We start from the raw sequence: 19103 nt of genomic DNA, 5'->3' as shown, positions 1-19103 counted from the left end.
GCCACCTTGGAATCCTCTGTGTAGTTGGTTGATCCACTACTCAGGAAGAGACTATTCTAGAGTACGTCCTGTCTGGTCTTCGAAACGTCTAGATAGAATAGAGACAGCTGATGAAGGGATATTCCAAGGGGCTTTCCGTTTTCCTATGTGTTCGTTCCGTTGTCTGTAGTTTATTGTTCTAACGTCCTGTACCCTGATATGCATGTATATACACATGTAGATGTAAGTATGTACATATATGTGTGTATACATGTATATATATTCTTTGTATTATATATATATATATATATATATATACATGTGCATATGCTCATTATATACACATATATACTTGAGGAAGTCAATAATTATACACACTTTCACCATAACATGTCTTTATTATTGTCACACTTCCTTCTGTGCATGCAGGTTTATACCTGGTACTATTGTGGTCATGTGATCAAAGTTTGAGCCCAATCATGCCAGTTTTCTTTCTGGCTTTACAATGTAAGCATGGCTGCTCCACTTCCAATGCACACCAAAGAACAAGGAGCAGTGATCCGATTTCTCTGGTAAAGGGGTGTACATTCAACAGTGCAAGATACAGTGCTTTGCTGGCCAACAAACTGAAGCCAGCAATTCACACCAAACATCAAAACCTATTGTCAAAGAAAGTTTTGTTGTTGAATGACAATGCATGCTCACACATGGCCACCCAGACCATTGAAACCATTAACCAATTGGGTTTTGAGATGCTGGAACAACTTGCCTACAGCCCAGATCTCACCCCTTCCAACTATCATATCTTTGGACAGCTCAAAGATGGCTTGTAAGGTCATCAATTTCCCACGGATGAAGATCTGAAGGAAGTAGTGCATAAATATGTTTGGTGTGAATTGCTGAGAAATTGGATCACTGCTCTTTTTTTTCTTTGAGGTACATTACTAGTGGAGTGGCCATGCTTACACTGTAAAGCCAGAAAGAAAAATGGGAAGAGGGATGAGAAATATCTTACCATACTCTCTTTTTCTCTTTTACTCTCTTTTACCTGTCTCAGTCATTTGACTGCGGCCATGCTGGAGCACCGCCTTTAGTCGAGCAAATCGACCCCAGGACTTATTCTTTGTAAGCCTAGTACTTATTCTATCGGTCTCTTTTGCCAAACCAATAAGTTACGGGTGTGTAAACACACCAGCATTGGTTGTCAAACGATGTTGGGGGGACAAACACAGACACACAAACATATACACACACATACACATATATATATACATATATACGACCGGGCTTCTTTCAGTTTCCGTCTACCAAATCCACTCACAAGGCTTTGGTCAGCCCAAGGCTATAGTAGAAGACACTTGCCCAAGGTGTCATGCAGTGGGACTGAGCCCAGAACCATGTGGTTGGTAAGCAAGCTACTTACCACACAGCCACTCTTGTGCCTAACATGGTTACAAAGTTATTAAATCAACCACATTATTTGATTGGTAATTACTTTACCGACCTTAGAAGAATGAACTAAGTGAACTCTGGTAGGATTTGAACACACAATGTATAGCAACATTGAAATATTGTATGATATTTGACTTGCAGCTCTAACAACTTTACCAATCCATCACTCTCTAGAAAAATAAGCATTTGAAATTTATTTCACTTTGGACATTCATTAAGAACATTTTGCTATGCATATTTTTTATTCTGGATACTCAGTTATTTTACAATAACCACTACTCTAGCATGCAACAAGTTCATGCAATCACTACAAGAAAAAGAAAGGGGAAACTTCTTCATACATTCATTAATTTATCATGCAACATGCTATTATTGTCCTCAAGGGCATCTTACTCACCTGTAAAATCTTCAAATTGTCTTCTGTAGTTCTCATTTTATCATTATTTTAAATTTCATGTTATATAATGTGTGTGTGTGTGTGTATGTGTGTGAGTGTGCACATGTGTATATGTGTGTGTACATGTGTGTGTGTTTAATACACACACACATACATATATATATATATATATATATATATATCTTTACACACACACACATGTATACAATGATTAATTGTTTTCTTCTAGAAAATCTGAAAATCTAATAAGCATATTACTGTGTCATGTTATTTATGTTGTCATTATTTAGCCCTAGGATAGCCCTGATTGAGTAAGCATATGATCAGAGAAGTTCTAGACATAATCATCATATTTTTTATAGCAACAACTATCTAGAACTATACTGAATCAGACTTCTTAAAGATGGTCGCCCCAACCATTTGGATATTGCTATGTATATTGACAAATACCATATATGCTGGCATATAAGACACTTTTTTTAATTCTAATATTCTAATAAAAAAAGATTGCCTAGCATCTAATGTGAGTGTATTACAGAATGTAATTTCACCATACACTCATACTGAGTGTATGAGTGTATGGCGAAACATATTAAATTTGTTTTTTTCCATAAAATATACTTTTGAATTAGGGGTATGTCTTATGTCAGAATGTGTCTTATATGCTGGTAAATACGGTATATTTTAACACATAAAAAGATACAATATTTTGATGATTATTTAAATGTCTGTTGTTTGAGTAAGATTCTTAGCCTAGGGCATTGTTTTGTTTCTTTGGACAAAATACCTTATTGTCTTTCAATGCAGCTAACTCTGTACTGAAAGCACAGAGCCATTGGAAATGTAAGTTAGTTTGCTCAAACTACAGAGCAATCTAAGATATATATTCATCTATATTTAAGCATCATTATCATCATATAATATCCATGTCCCATGCTGGCAAAGATTGGATGTTTTAACAGAATCCAATGGGCCCAAGGACTGCATCATGCTCTAATGCCTGCTTTGGCATTGTTCCTACAGCTAGATGCCCATCCTGGCACCAATCATTTTACAATACATACTGGATGCTTTTTCATGGCATCAATGCTAGTGGAGGTTGCCATACAATTTGTATGATTAAGACCCTTCTCAACTGAATGGGGCAACAGGAGAGAGGAGGGAGAAGAGGAATAAAGTGCTTGCTTAGCCACACTTGCGAGTAAGTGTGACTTTGTAGCTTGTACTAATCTTTTGCTGACTGTTTCAAGGGTTTATATAGTCACAAGCAAATATAGACACACTTTTAGACTTCACACACTTGACTCAGCAGAACATAGAGGATGGTACAGCTGAAGGCAGAGAGGGCTGTGTCATCACTTGGCAGATATTCAGTGTCAGATGGGAACCACATGAAATACTATACTTTGGCCATGTACATGATGCATTGTATGGTCTAGGAATCAAACTTATGACCTTATGATTGTGAACCAGACATCTTAACCACTAAGCTACGTGCCTTCAAAAGAATAATGTAAAGAGAACTTAATGTATCTGGTAAAATATAATCTTCAATAATTTTCTACATTGTTATAACACCTCACTGGTATGAAACTTCAAGTAATGGAAAAGTAATCAACAACAATAGTTGTGTGTATGTATGAGAGGGAGAGTATAAATATGTAGAAGCATGTATGCAGAGAGAGAGAGAGAGAGAGAGAGAGAGAGAGAGAGAGAGAGAGAGAGAGAGAGAGAGAGAGAGAGAGAGAGAGAGAGAGAGAAAGAGAGAGAGAGAGAGAGAGAGAGAGAATTGATAGAAGTTGTATTGAGAAAAACTTGGTTACCAGCCTGGACTACTATTGAATCAAAATGGATTCTTTCTCCACATTTAACTTTCTTGAAGGTGTTTTTATCTACAATAAAACTTGGTTTCATATATGATTAGTTGTAAAATGAAACATACAGGAAGGGATCAATTTTTTAAATCGACTAAAAGCCAAGCAGAAACATGCAAAGCACCTTTGTCAACTTTCTTACTAGCGCTGTTCAATGCTGATGCCAATGTGGTGAAGAGTGTGTTGGTTTCCTGCATGTCACCATTTGCTGCCACCTGATCCAAATCTGCCATTGATCCATTATTCAATTCATCTAGAAGACCTTGTAGATTTTCTTCAGACATTGGTAGAACCTAAAATTATATATATATGTACATGTATTATATATCACTGGTTGAAGAATCTCATACATAAGGATTTTGTGCACTCGGACAATTCACTTACACCCTTCTCCTCTTCTTCATCATCATTTTAATGTCTACTTTTCCATGCTTGTGTGTGTGTGTGTGTGTGTGTGTGTGTGTGTGAGAGAGAGAGAGAGAGAGAGAGAGAGAGAGAGTATAATTGGTGCAAATATGTTTGTGTGGTAAAAAAGTCTGCTTTCCAACAATGTTCTTTGGTTCAGTCCTATTGCATGGCACTTTGGGTAAGTGGATTCCACTATAGCCCAAGGGGTGACCAGTACCTTATGAGTGAATTTGGTAGAGAGAAATTGTGTGGAAGCCTGTCATATATATGTGTATATATATATATATATATATATGTGCATGTGTTTTTCTTTGTGTGAGTATTTGTTCCCCACCCTCATCCCTTCTCCTTGCTTGACAACTGGTGTTGGTTTGCTTATGTCCCTGTAACTTAGCAGTTTGGCAAAACAGATGGAGAGACTGATTGAATAAGTACCAGACTTAAAAAATAAGTACTGGGGCTGATTTGTTCAACTACAAACCCTTCAAGATGATGCCTTAGTTTAGTAACCAAAACAAGTAAATGATAAAAAGTATTAGAGACAACATTGTTCAATGTAACCTTCTTCATAAGGAAACATAGTAAGCTATACAACCACATAAGGCCCATGTTATGTAGAAAATTAAGTACCACTAAATTTACCTGTTTGTAACTTCTATTAATAGATGCTTAGAGAAGGCAGCAAGCTGGCAGAATTGTTAGCACACCAGGCAAAACGTTTAGTGGCATTTCATCTGTCTTTATGTTCTTAGTTCTAATTCTGCCAAGATTGACTTTGCCTTTCATCCTTCCAGGGTTGATAAAATAAGTACCAGTTGAGCACTGGTGTTGATGTAATCAACTTAACCTCTCCCCCAAAGTTCCTGGCCTTGTACCAAAAATTTGAAACTAAGAGATGCTGAGAGAAGAACTGAGAGTGAGAGACAAGAAGATGACTGCTAATAATCATATATATTTAGGGTAACAGATGCACAGAATTAGTATAGCTTACAAAAAATGTTACATGGTATTTAGTTACACTTCTTTATGATCTGATTCCAAATCTAACAAAGGGCTACTTTGCCATTCATTCATGGGGTAGACATCAATAAAATAAGTACCCTAAAATCCTGGAATTATTAAATTTGTCCCCTTTCAAAATATAAAATAACTATTGTTATTCAAAATTTAAAATAACTTACTGTAACTGTGCCCATAGGATATATTGTATAGGCTCCCAATGGGTCAAACACTTTGCCAAAAACTTCCATTTTATAATTATCATAGTCAGGACCAAGTGGCATATACACATTAAGGGTGCTATCAATTCCGAAAGCAATCTGGTTCAGTAAACTGCTGTCTTTGTATTTAGCTGTAAAATACACATTTTAAAATTATTATATACACTTGTTTTAATTAGATTTACCAACACAATTTCTAACTGAAAATAAAAATCATACTAAATATAGAATGTGTCTTGTTAAGTGCTCCCAGTTTAGAGTGCTCAGTGCATCCTAAATCGGGGGTGAACTCCATAGTTACATCTCACTGCCATGTTAATGTGGTGTTCCCTTTGATATGGAGTATGATGAATACAACCTTGGTTGTGGCTAGTGTGAAATGGGTTTTAACAACCAGTGTAATATCAAGAGTAGTTCCCAGTATCCCCTTTTGAAAGGAGTCACAGACTAGGCTTGTCAGGTTAAAGTCATAAAACCTCCAAGAAGAAAACTCTGATTTCATATCCAAGATAGATGGAGTACATGAGCATGGACAGCACTGCAATCATCTAAGGGAAAGAAACTCCAACAGAAAACTAGACCCACATCAGGTTTCAATGGTTGGGCTGAAAACAAACTTCTCATTATAGAAATCTCAAACATTCAGAAGATTCCACAGCATCTTGAAGAAGCAGTGATTTGTGACCTGGAAAGAGAAGGAAGTATGCACTTGAGTGAAAATCAAGTGGAAACTCAGGGCTCAATTACACCACTTGTCAACCAAAAGATACATAGGCCCTTGAAGGAAGAGAGAAGTGCAGAAGGCCCAAGAACACCTGGAGAAGAACTGTTGAAAGAGAGAGAAAGAGAGAGAGAGGCAAGTGGATGGGAAATGTGAACCACAGCCACTGACAGGGAAGTAAGGGAAGAGAAAGTGGAAGCTTTATGCATCATCTAGACATGAAATGGAAGAAGGAAGAAATACAGTAGGTAGATATTAAAAATATCTTGACTAAAGTCAAAGCTTTATTTCTTTTCATGGGAGAGAAATGAAATGATATGAAGTCCATATCTTTCCCAAAATGATTAGAGACTCATGTGACGTAAAATGGCTTTGAATGGAGACTTAAAGATCTTGCATTAGACATATGCCAGGAGCTTGTATTTTGTTATATGACATTCTGAACCATAGAATATCAAAATTCAAAAATAAACTTTCCCTTCAAGTACATCTCTCTGATAAAGGAAAACTATTTCTGGTTTAATGTAGTAAGTACACCATAGCTACACTTAAATTTTGTTAATTTTATCTTTGGATAAACACCCTAAGAGAAAAGTATTGGTTTAGTACAACTAGTGATCACTTCTCAAGTTATCCTGCAAGTCAGAAAGTTCTAATTTTCATTTTCCTCTAAACTTGCTCTCATTTAAGAGGACCATATACAATAAAATGCAAGTAATTCTTTATTAAATATTTTTGAAGATTGTAGAAGTTACAAAAGATTAACAAAGATGTACTCATTTTATAACATATAAAATGTATTTGCAAAAAATAAAAGAATATAGTGATCATCATCATCATCATCATCGTTTAACGTCCGCTTTCCATGCTAGCATGGGTTGGACGATTTGACTGAGGACTGGTGAAACCGGATGGCAACACCAGGCTCCAGTCTAATTTGGCAGAGTTTCAAAATATATACAATGCAGTCATTAATCACAGTAAATATTTTAAAATTCATTTGAGAGCCGGACAAATAGGGCTGAACAGGACCACACCAAAAACAGGTTACATGACATTGATAGCAACTGCTATTTCATTTAGGATGCAGAGGGGCTGGCACAGGACTACCAACAATAGAGAGCACTGGTGAACCTGGTCAGCTCTATGCATGATGTCATCTCTGGGATCACTAATCTAGGATGACCCCAGCTTCATCAAGCAAGAGCATGAAGTGAGAAGTGAGTGAACGAGCTATTTCATTTCCCTTTTTTATATCAGAAAAATGAAATTAACATGAATATTATTCTTGTTACTATTTTTTATTTTCATTATTGCTTATACTCTTTAATTCAATATCTATAAAAGTGGTGTGAAGGCACGAGGCTTAGTGGCTAGATATTTGGTTTATGATCATAAGGTCATGAGTTCTTTTGCTAGCAACGCACTGTGTCCTTGAGTAAGACACTTTATTTTACGTTGTTCCACTCCACTCAGCTGTCAAAAATGAGTAATTTCTGTTTTTCAAAGGGCCAGCCTTGTCACACTCTGTGTCACACTGGACCTTCCTGAGGATTACGTTAAGGATACACATGTCTGTGGAGTGCTCAGCCACATTTACGTTAATTTCATGAGCAGGCTGTTCTGTTGATCGGATCAATTGGAACCTTTGTCCTCGTAACCAACTGAGAGCCAGTATAAAATTGGTGGTTTAGTAGCATTGTGTAAATGTAAGAAATTTACTCTTACAAGAAGAAAAAGAGACACTGGTCCTTACAGTTTCAACAATTTTTATCGGGGATTAAAACAGAATAATTACTTGAAAGTAAATATTATACACTTTCTTGGAAATTGAAATTTAATAAGCTTATGAAACTTGAAAAACAAAGTTTTAGTAACAAAAGAGAGGGAATTTAAATATCCTACCATAGAACATATACTGATCAATTTTCTGATCATCTTCCCAGTTGAAACAGCTAAGGTTAAAGACTGTTTGTCCAGTTTCCCCTCTATCAGGAGAGATTGTACAACTACCGTTATGTGGTGCTTTATTGACCAAAATATTTATAGCAGTTTCAGCTCTGGTGAGACCATCAATGATTGTAACTTTGGCACGAAATTTTTCAACATTTTGAAAGTCTTCAAAGATTGATTTGGAGACGACTAAATACTTTTTCTGGCTATCTGCAAAAGAAAATAGAAGAAGTGAAACAATAAAATTGTTAGTATGAGATAAAAAGAAAACAAACAAACAAAAAGATGTTACTATTGTAAGATAGTAATATCTTTTGTCCAAATTCCCAATTCGATTTCAATTTCAAGTTGGAAACAGATTATCACCTTACTGATACTTTTGTAAAAATACATAAATGTTACATAGCCTACCTATTTCATTTTCTCTATAAATCTGAACTTGAACCAACATTTATGTAGGAAGGATGCTAAAGAGCATTTAAGTTATGGTTATTGCTGTTGTTAAACAGCCAAAGGTCAGCCTTGATTAAAAATGCATTAGATTTCAGATTTATAAATTGCTTTGCTGTGTTTGAGAAGATATGTCACGCTAACTGAAATCGTGAGCATGGCCAGCGCCAGTGACATGTGAAAGACACCCATGCTGGTGATACATAAAAGGCACCCTTGCTACTGACATGTAAAAGACACCTGTGCTGGTGCAATGTAAAAGACACTCATGCTGGTGACATACATAATGCATCCGTACCAGTGAAACGTATAAGGCACCCATGCAGGTAGGTAACATGTAAAAGGCACCCATGCTGGTGACACATAAAAGGCAACTATGCTGGTGACACATAAAAGCACTCCTGCCAGTAATACGCAAAGGGCACCCATGCTGGTGAAATATAAAAGGCAACCTTGTCAGTGACAGGTAAAAGACATCTGGTACACTCTGTGGAGTGGTTGGTGTTAGGAAGGGCAACCAGTTGTAGAAACTATGCCAAAACAGACAACTGGAACCTGGTACAGCTCTCCAGCTTGCCAGCTCCAGCCAAACCATCTTACTCATGCCAAGATGAAGATTGGACACTAAATAATGATGATGGTGAAGTTAAGAAAATTTAAATTGTACAAGGATGTTCATGCCTTTCTCATTTACAAGTGTTATGTGGTCTTCAAGCGAGTTTTACTGTCATATATTAGAGATGTATATCTAAGGATTTGAGGAGGTCCATGCTGTAGTTACAAAAGCAGTTCCTGAACTACCCCACCATGAACTGTTGCATGTGATAATATCAATCTTTTAGTTTCAAAAGGATGAGTTGTATTGTATTTACACACTGTTGAGGAGAGCGCAGGTCAGGTGGGTAGGCCACCTTGTTCAAATGACTGACACATGGCAACCCAAAAGACTATTTTACAGTGAATTGACAGAAGACAAGTGCACACAAGGTGGACATAAAAAGCACTTCAACAATACACTCAAAGCTCACTGAAGAACTTCCAGATCAACCCCAACACTTAGGAAATGCAAGCGCAGGATTGTCCTGCTTGGTGTGTCTGTGCCAACAGAGGTGCCACTTTTTACGAACAGAAAAGGATTGCAGGAGCACAAAGAAAGTGTGAGCTGTGCAAGCCCAGAGCCAACTCCTTGCCTTCATTCCCTGCAGATCACCAGTGCCCAACCTGTAGCAACACTTTATGGGCTTGCATCAGCCTGATTAGTCACAGTCAGATGCACCATGATACATCTTCATTTCCCATGTAATGTTCTGGTCACCATTGACAACAACAGACAAACATTGTTAATTTTAAAATATATTTCATTTTGTTTACAAACATTACTTTTGTATATGATATACTTGGAGTTTTTAAATATATTTTGTATGAAAGTAAATGAACTGGAAGATAGATAGCCAAGAATTGAAACCATGTGGCAGAGACAGCTTGCTGCAAGTGTACATCTATTTCACAGTGTTCAGCACACTACCAAGAATTAAATGAAGCTTTCTCACCTCTGCAGTAACTTGACTGCTCTATTTAATCCTTACCTGCTACATATTCTGACATATTCTGAATCTTGCGCCAGTCCCATCGATACTCATAGTAAAATAATTCCCAAGTATACTCATATTTTTTCTCATCACTTTGGCAACCTTCTGTACAATGGGCTGTGAGTCCAATTCTTGCTGATGGATTGACAACTTGACCTGTTGATGCTGGCGTACAAAGACCTGTAGAACACCTGTTATAAAAATAGTTGTGTATGCTTATAACTTGGTGGGATTGAATTACTGTGATTGATCAAATGAATGTATATTTTGTGCTTTTTTCTTTCACAATTGAATACTATATTAAAATATATATATATATATATATATATATATATATATATACACATATATGTAATATATAGTCATCAAACAAATATTGTCAATAACAACAACAATAATAATAATAATAATAATAAATATAGTGTTGATTGAGAAAGAAAGCAAATGATGCAGGATCATAGATATAGTATGCGATAAGGAAGAAAGAAAAGTCGAGAGATATGTCAGGTTAGCTTGGGAGATTAAGCAGATGTGGTCGATGAAAAAAGTGGTAGTAGTACCAATAATCGTCTGAGCCCTGAGAACAGTGAGTAAAAATCTTCTGAAGTACATGGAACAAGTAGGGGCTGCAATAAGGGTGGAGCACTTCCAGAAAACAGCCCTGCTTAGAACTGCTCAAATACATCAGATGGTACTTGAAAAATAAGGGGTGTTACCTTAGTTCACTGGTAGTGAACAGCTGACACCATAGTACATCTCCAGTGTTAGATGCTGTGCAAAGACAACAAATTATAATGATGATGATGATGATGATGATGATGATGATGATGATGATAATAATAATAATAATAATAATAATAATAATAATAATAATAATAATAATAATAATGCCGGGTGTACCCTTATCAGACGGGTAATCATGATGGGTATACTGGGCTTCATATATTTTACCCCATTGTCATTTTGATGGCATGCTCTGCTCTTTTGCTCAATAATTATAATTATTATTATTATTTTCACTCAACAGATTAGACTGTCGGAAAAGAAAAGAATCCTAACATCAGGCTACAACAAGTAGCCTTAAATGCCAAGAACTCTTCTATTGGGTTACAGCAAGTAACTGTAGATGCCAAGAACCCTCCTAAGTATCCTAGTTGTCCCTAATAACACTATTTTCTGGAGCTGTAAATAAACTGGGTTTTATGTCTATTTCTTCTATCCATCTGTTCAAATCTTTAGGGATAGTTCCTAATGCACCTATAACTATTGGGATACATTTTACCCACACTTTCCATTGTCTCTGTAATTCGATAGCTAGGTCCTGATAATTTGCTATTTTTTCTGTACTTCTCATTAATTTATTTCATCATTTGGGACTGCTGAATCAAATACTGGCACTTTCTATTCTCTTTATCTGCTACTACCAAATCAGGCCAACTAGCTTCTATTACTCTGTCAGTCTGAATGTTAAAGCCCCACCAACATCTTGGATTTCTGACTTTCTAGTACTTTACTAGGTTCATGTTCATACCGTTTAACAGTATGTTCAAATTCTAGCTTTCTACATAACTCCCAGTGGATTCCTCTCCCTAGATTGTCATATCTTTTCTTGTGTTCTCTCTGTACCAACATGCTACATTCACTTACTATATGTGTAACACTTTCTTCTTTTGATTTGCATAATCTAAAATGGAAATCTACTTGCTTTTTGTCTATCTTGGTTTTTATCCAATTAGTCCTTAATGCTTGATCCTGGGCTGCTGCTAACAAACTTTCTGTCCCTCTCTTCAGCTTTCCTTTCTGTGACCATAACGATGTCTCACTACTTCTATTTGCTATTATTATTATTATTATTATTATTATTATTATTATTATTATTATTATTATTATTGTTCAGTAGTTTTATTTTTATAACGTGCTTTCACTTCACTACCGAGCGCAGCTCTGTGCGCCTTGGGTATGTGCTGTGGTTTGCTGTGGTGCTCTTATGTTTACTGTATTGAAAGTGTTTTGCATAGAATGTGTGCAGTACCCAGTAGTGCAATTTTCTGTATGTTATATATATTTGTAAGTCCTGGTGTTTTTGTTATGTATTTGTCTGAATATTTTTTTATTATACCTAAGGCACCTACTATGATAGGAATTGTTTCTGTTTTTAGATTCCACATTCGAGTTATCTCTATTTCCAGGTCTTTGTATTTTGAAAGTATTTTCCATTTCTTTTAGAGAAACGTTGTCATCTGCTGGTATTGATACATCAATTAGAAAGCATTTTTTTTCTTCATGATCTTTGACAACTATATCTGGTCTATTTGCCTTAATTTCTCTATTATTATTATTATTATTATCATTATTATCATCAATGTTATTATATGAAAACTCAGAGTTTATTTTGCTGGGTTTATGCTATTTATTATTGATGTTGTTTTATTGTCTATTTTTATTGTCTATTTATTATTATTATTATTATTATTATTATTATTATTATTATTATTATTATTATTATTATTATTATCATCATCATCATTGTTATTATATGAAAACTCACAGTTTATTTTGCTGAGTGTGATGCAAAGTGTCAGCTGTTCACAGCCAACAGACTATGGTGACACTTGTTTATTGGTCATGCTTCAAGAACTCCACGAAGAATTCTTGCAGTTCTAAGCAATGCTGATTTTTGTAGGTGTTCTAACTTCACACTTGCACTGATCTTTTTCAGCCATGTTGGTAGTTGAGTGCTGATACTTCCAAGTGCACCAGTTACTATTAGTATCACATCTACTCTCTTCATTGACCACGACCTTCATATTCCCCACTTTAAATCATCATAGTTATTTATTTTTTCTTCTTTTACATTGATCTGCTTGTCACCGAGGCATGCTATGTTGATTTATCATACATGTTCTTTCTTGTCACTGGGGCATGCTATGTTGATTATCATACATTACTATTATCATCATCATCACTATTATTATTATTATTATTGATTTAACTCAGGTTTGTTCTTATTCCTGGTAGAATTTATGTGGGTAGCAGGTTACTACCTGTAATGTTAGGTATCCACAAGCTTTCAATAATCTTTCAAGTGCTTAAGATTCTCCTGATAATCTTTTCCTACTACTACTATTATTATTATTATTATTATTATTATTATTATTATTATTATTATTATTATTATTATTATTGTTCAGTAGTTTTATTTTTATAGCGTGCTTTCATTTCACTACCGAGCGCAGCTCTGTGTGCCTTGGGTATGTGCTGTGGTTTGCTGTGGTGCTCTTATGGTTACTGTATTGAAAGTGTTTTGCGTAGGATGTGTGCTGTGCCCAGTAGTGCAATTTTCTGTATGTTATATATATTTGTAAGTCCTGGTGTTTTTGTTATGTATTTGTCTGAATATTTTTTTATTATACCTAAGGCACCTACTATAATAGGAATTGTTTCTGTCTTTAGATTCCACATTCGAGTTACCTCTATTTCCAGGTCTTTGTATTTTGAAAGTTTTTCCATTTCTTTTAGAGAGACGTTGTCATCTGCTGGTATTGATACATCAATTAGAAAGCATTTTTTTCTTCATGATCTTTGACAACTATATCTGGTCTATTTGCCTTAATTTCTCTATCTGTGTGTACTGGCATATCTCAGAGTATGGTTGCTTTCTCGTTTTCTGTGACCTTTTCTGGCATGTGTTTATACCATCTTTATAATTATTATTATTATTATTATTATTATTATTATTATTATTATTATTATTATTATTATTACTATTATTATTATTATTATTATTATTATTGTTATTTGACATTTCAAGACAGCAAGCTGGCAAAATTGTTAGTATACAGAGCAAAATGCTTAGAGGCATTTCATCTGTCATTATGTTTTGAGGTCAAATTCCACCGAAGTCAACTTTGCTTTTCATTCTTTTGGAATCAGTAAAATTAATACTAGTTGATTACTAGGGTTGATGTAATTGACTTAACCACCTCCACTGAAATTGCTGGCCTTATGCCAAAATTAGAAATCATTATTTGACATTTGATAGTTTCAGGCAAATTTCTACTAAATCCCCTACTACACTTCCATGGTGTTGAGGTATGAGCAGCATGGTGCGTTCTTGAGTTTTGTTGTTGTTGTTGTTGTTGTTGTTGGGTGAATACAAACTCTTTCCAGTTTTGCATTCGATCAATTTGTTTTGTTACGAAGTTTGGCTTCAGTCTTTTGTTGTATTAGTGTTTTCATTGTGTGTTGCATGTGTAATGTGAGTTGTGTTCTGTTGGGTATCTGACCTATAGAATACATGTTGTTGGGAAAGAGTATTTTATTGGGTATTTATTGTATAGAATGTGTCTTGTGTTTGTGGATTGTTTTATTTGGGTTGTACTAATGATTTGTTAGTGTCTTGCATAGGATGTGGGTTGTTCCTAATAAGGCTATTTTGGGATAGTGTGTCGTGTTGAAGCTCCAGGTATGCTTTCTGCATTTTTGTTCATACGTCTTTGTCTTGAGTAGCCAATTATGTGGGACACTATCAAACACTTTCCTGTAGTCTATCCATGCCATACTTGGGTTCTTCTTGCTCCAGTGATTCTCTACAATCATTTTATTAATGAGTAATTCATCTTTGCATCCATAAGAATTCCTTTTACAACCTTTTTGAACTTGTGGAAGGAAAAGTGAATATTCTTTCAGTTAGTATGGATGTAAGGATCTTGTAGGTGGTGTTGAGACATGTTATTGGTTGGTAGTTCTTTGGATCTTTTGTATCTTCAGTTTTTGGTAGGTGTGTTGTTCCTTCAGTCAGCCAGGCAGGTATTTGCTCTGGGTTCTGTATGACATCAGTTAGGGATGCAGCAAAATTTTGATGTATTTCTGTCAAACAATTCAGCCAGAAGTTAGGGATCTGGTCCAGTGGTGGGGTTCTCCATTTGTGAGACTTTCTAAGGACACATCTTAGCTCTTCTACTCCTATTGCCTCCCATTTCTGCTCTTCAACTTCATCCATTCTCACTTTCTCATGTTTTATCCAGTGAGCTTCAGCATTGTATTCTTTTTTGTTGCTCCATATCTTCTTCCAGAACTCTTCCATTTCCACAGTCTTAGGTGGTTCTTTTACTTCTAGTTTGCTTTTGCCAATTTCCCTATAGAATTTTTTTGCATCCATCTTGAATACATTGTTTTGTTGATGAGCCATTGGGCTTTCTGTTGTATTTGTTGTTTCACTGGTTCCTTGGTTGCAGGGAGGTTTATGAAATGTTTGATATTATATTTTTGCTTGAATTTTTCGGGTTTGTTTCATCTTAACATTTACTCCCTCCTCTAGCAAGTTCATCAAGAACTGATACATACACGCACAAAAATTCGATCTCTTTTTGTATTGCTACTTTCCACTTAGGAGGTTTATTGACATGGTTGGTCCTTTTCTGTGTCATCCTGATACCTAATGAGCAGTTACAACTTTAGCAGTAGAATAGATGAGGTTATTTAAAGTTGTTAGGTCATTTCCTTTATTTCTTCCTCTTCGTCTTCTTCTTCTTCTTCTTCTTCTTCTTATTATTATTATTATTATTATTATTATTATTATTATTATTCAGTGAAAGAGCAATGCATGCCATCAAAATGACACTGGGGTACAAATATACGAAGCCCAATATATATCATGACTACCCATCTGATAAGGGTACACAAGATAAGGGTACACAAGATAAGGGTACACAAGACACATGCATCACAGCCATATGTGCGCAACATGGTGATTTCAATCATTTGTGCAGATCGAATCTTTTGTGCAGGCAAAAGTTGAATGCTTATACATCATCTTCGATGGGAGAATCCATCATATTTATATACATACATACTTACATACATACATACTTACATCCATCTATACATACATACATACATACATACATACATACATACATACATACATATATAGATATTTATCAATGTGTATGCCTTTGTGTATGTGCTTATTCCCAACCACTGTGTGACAGCCAGTGTTGGTTTGATTACATTCCAGTAACGTAGTAGTTTAGCATTAGAGACTAATAGAAAAAGCTTTTAAAAGAGATAAGTACTGAGGATGATTCATTTGAATAAAACCCTTCAAAGCAGCACTCCAGCATGTCCACAGTCAAATAGTTGAAACAAGTAAAAACTTCATGTATAGTATATACATATACATCAAGGTATAACTGTGCAATATGACAGTAACTGTTATTTCTGTATGTATTTTAGTTCGATATGATCTTAATGTGGCAATCACTAAAGCAAAGAGGAAGACTTGTAAGACAAGAGAAGAAAAAGAAATGTACTCACTCAATCATTGCCAAACCTGGTATCCCTTCCACTATTTTCACTCGTAATGTAGCATTTGCTTTCCTCTCGCCTTTTTCAGCTATCACTAAGAAGTCATATGATTCATTGATTTTCATCCAGTGAGTACTAAACGATATGCTTCCTTCAGTAAAGTCAAGTTTTCCAGGACCGTTTCCAAAACATCCACCTTTATCAGAAGAAAGACTTGGAGGGCCAACAGTCCCTTCATTTTCAGTAATTTCATATTTCTGTTTGTATCCACTACAATACCATATGAAATTTGTAAATCCCTGAAAATAAAATTTATAGATCTTAGAACAAAGAGAAATACCATTTTTTAAAAACGTTTTTGAGTATTTGGGTGTAGGTGTGGGGGTGTAAAGTTGGATTTGATTGGACATCATCTCATTTTATACAATTTCCTCTTTTCCATGCTTACATGGGTTAGAAAGAATTTGCTGAAGCAGATTTTCCATAGCCAGGTGCCCTTCCTGTTGCGAACCTTCTACTGTTTCCAAGTTAGGTAGTATTTCCTTATGGCGAGACATGTTTACACAGAAGATTGGAAATGAAGGGCACCACCTGTATTATAGTGATGCTGGTTAATGGTTATCATATACTGTGTGAAGACAAGGAAGTTCAAACACACACACATACACACACTTATATTTATATATATATGATGGCATCTTTTTGTTTCTGTCTACCAAATCTACTTCCAAGGGTTTGGTCAGCCCAGGGTATAATAGAAGACACTTGCCCAAGGTGTCATGCAGTGGGACTGAACCAGAAACCATGTAGTTGAGAAGAAAACTCCCTAATCACTCAGCATGTTAAAACCAATATCAGTGTCATATGGTAGAGTCATATTTATTCAGCAATTTTCCATTTAATTACTACACACAGACCATTAAATAATGATTCTGTTCTCTGTTTTAATTAGAGTCAACATCAATAAATAGGATGCAAGGATGTGACATGGTCTGAGTATTTCAAGTAACGAAATAAATAAAAGTATAATTAATTAACACCATATTTGTTTATCAAAGTGAAGGCATGTGCCTTAGTGGTTAGGGCATTCAGCTCACAATTGTTAGGTTGTGGCAGCAAACTGTGTCCTTGAGCAAGCCACTTTATTTCATGTCATTCCAGTCCTCTCAGCTGGCAAAAATGAGAAGTACCTGTATTTCAAAGGGCTAGCTTTGTCACATTCTGTGTTATACTGAATCTCCCTGAGAACTGTGTTAACTGTGGAGTGCTCAGCCACCTGCACATTAATTTCATGAGCAGAATGTTCCTTAGATCAGATCAACTGTAACCCTCATTGTCATAACCAACAGAATGTCAGTGTTTATCGAATGAAAAACATTACCATAACTATCAAAATACAAATTACCAATTTCAACTTCATTTTAAAAAATTTTAAACCATTTTAGCCATAGATAAAATTTGGGTTTAACCCTTCAATATTTAAACCAGCCATATTTGGTCAAATATTCTATCTGTTTTATGTTCAGACCAGCCAGATCTGGCCTCTCATACCTTACCCTACCATGTCATTTTAAAAATACATAATCACATCATCAAAATCTAGTAGCTATGAGAAAATGGATGATTAATTCAAAACAATGTGAATAAATAAGCATTACATTTGACAGAATAAGCTGAATGAATAAATTGTGATTGATGTAGCGATTTATCCTGTATAAAGTTATATGAAATGTATGAGTTAATATGTGTTTCATGCTTTTTGTAAAAACATTAGTGGTGGTAAGTGAAAGGGAATTCCCACAACTAAGAAATCAGCTTATGGATTCAGATTTAACACTACGACCTAGTATGGCCATTGGGTACCCTTAACAGAGTCTGTTCTATTGTAAGCTTTTAGACTAGATCTTTGTCTCTAAAAAAATACTTTCCTTGCAAGGTGCAAAAGGTTATGTGTTCTACCCTTTTCTCCTCTGAAAAGCTATTCAAGAAAATCTTGGCTTTTTGCCCCTACCCAATAACCCCAAAATCGTCTCTCGTTCCATCACTCAATCACTTCTTCCACAACATTTATTTTTAATACATTTGTATTATTTGAATATCAAGAAATTAATGAATGCTTGATTTAATTATCATTAATATATAAAATTCACCATTTAGACATTAGAAATATTAATGCCATTGTGGCAAAAAGGGTATTGGGTGGGGAGAGTTGGTAGCGCATCATACAAAAGAATTTTATGGTATTTAGTTACATCCTTGTTATTCACTAAGTTGTTCAAATTACACTAAATTTAACTGTGCATTTCATTCTTCCAGGGCTTAATAGAAATAATTACTGGTTAAGCACCTCATTTTGCAAAAGAAATTACATCTGTTGTAGAAATCAATATTAAAATAGATAACACAGTTCTATATTTAAGAGATGAGGAATTGTGTAGATTATTTACATTATTTACATTCGACAGATATTTGTTCTCATCTTGTTTGTTGTTAACACAATGTATCGGCTGATATACCCTTCAGCTTTCTTCAGGTGTCTTGGGGAAATTTCAAACCTGGGTTCTCATTCCTAAGGTATTTTTTTGATGTTGTTATTATTAAGATTATTATTATTATTATTATCATTGTTCAGGTCACTGTTTGGAATCAAACTCAGAATCTTGGGGTTAGTAGCCCACACCCTTAACTACTACGCCATATGCCACGGGTATATATATATATATATATATATATATATATATATATATATAT

At 35.2% G+C, this 19103-nt stretch overlaps 1 protein-coding gene across 2 annotated transcripts in view; it reads right to left on the bottom strand.

Moving 5' to 3' along the window:
- The window catches only part of LOC106877357 (polycystin-1), a 144523-nt gene that overhangs the window by 46850 nt on the left and 78570 nt on the right, over nt 1–19103 (bottom strand). The window contains exons 14-18 of one of the 2 annotated variants that reach the window (XM_052967101.1): nt 16362–16651; nt 10041–10234; nt 7957–8214; nt 5292–5461; nt 3845–3995 (exon numbers count right to left, since the gene is read on the bottom strand). In XM_052967101.1, the coding sequence (XP_052823061.1) occupies nt 3845–3995; nt 5292–5461; nt 7957–8214; nt 10041–10234; nt 16362–16651 (1063 nt within the window). Of the gene's footprint in view, nt 1–3826; nt 3996–5291; nt 5462–7956; nt 8215–10040; nt 10235–16361; nt 16652–19103 lie in introns of both variants that reach the window. The other variant, XM_014926242.2, reaches the window with a different exon arrangement.

This window comes from Octopus bimaculoides, chromosome 4 (assembly GCF_001194135.2).
Source record: "Octopus bimaculoides isolate UCB-OBI-ISO-001 chromosome 4, ASM119413v2, whole genome shotgun sequence".
In the NCBI taxonomy this organism is placed as follows: Eukaryota; Metazoa; Mollusca; class Cephalopoda; order Octopoda; family Octopodidae; genus Octopus; species Octopus bimaculoides.
Note: the sequence above shows the minus strand (reverse complement) of the source record. Positions and strands in the feature narration are given on the sequence as shown.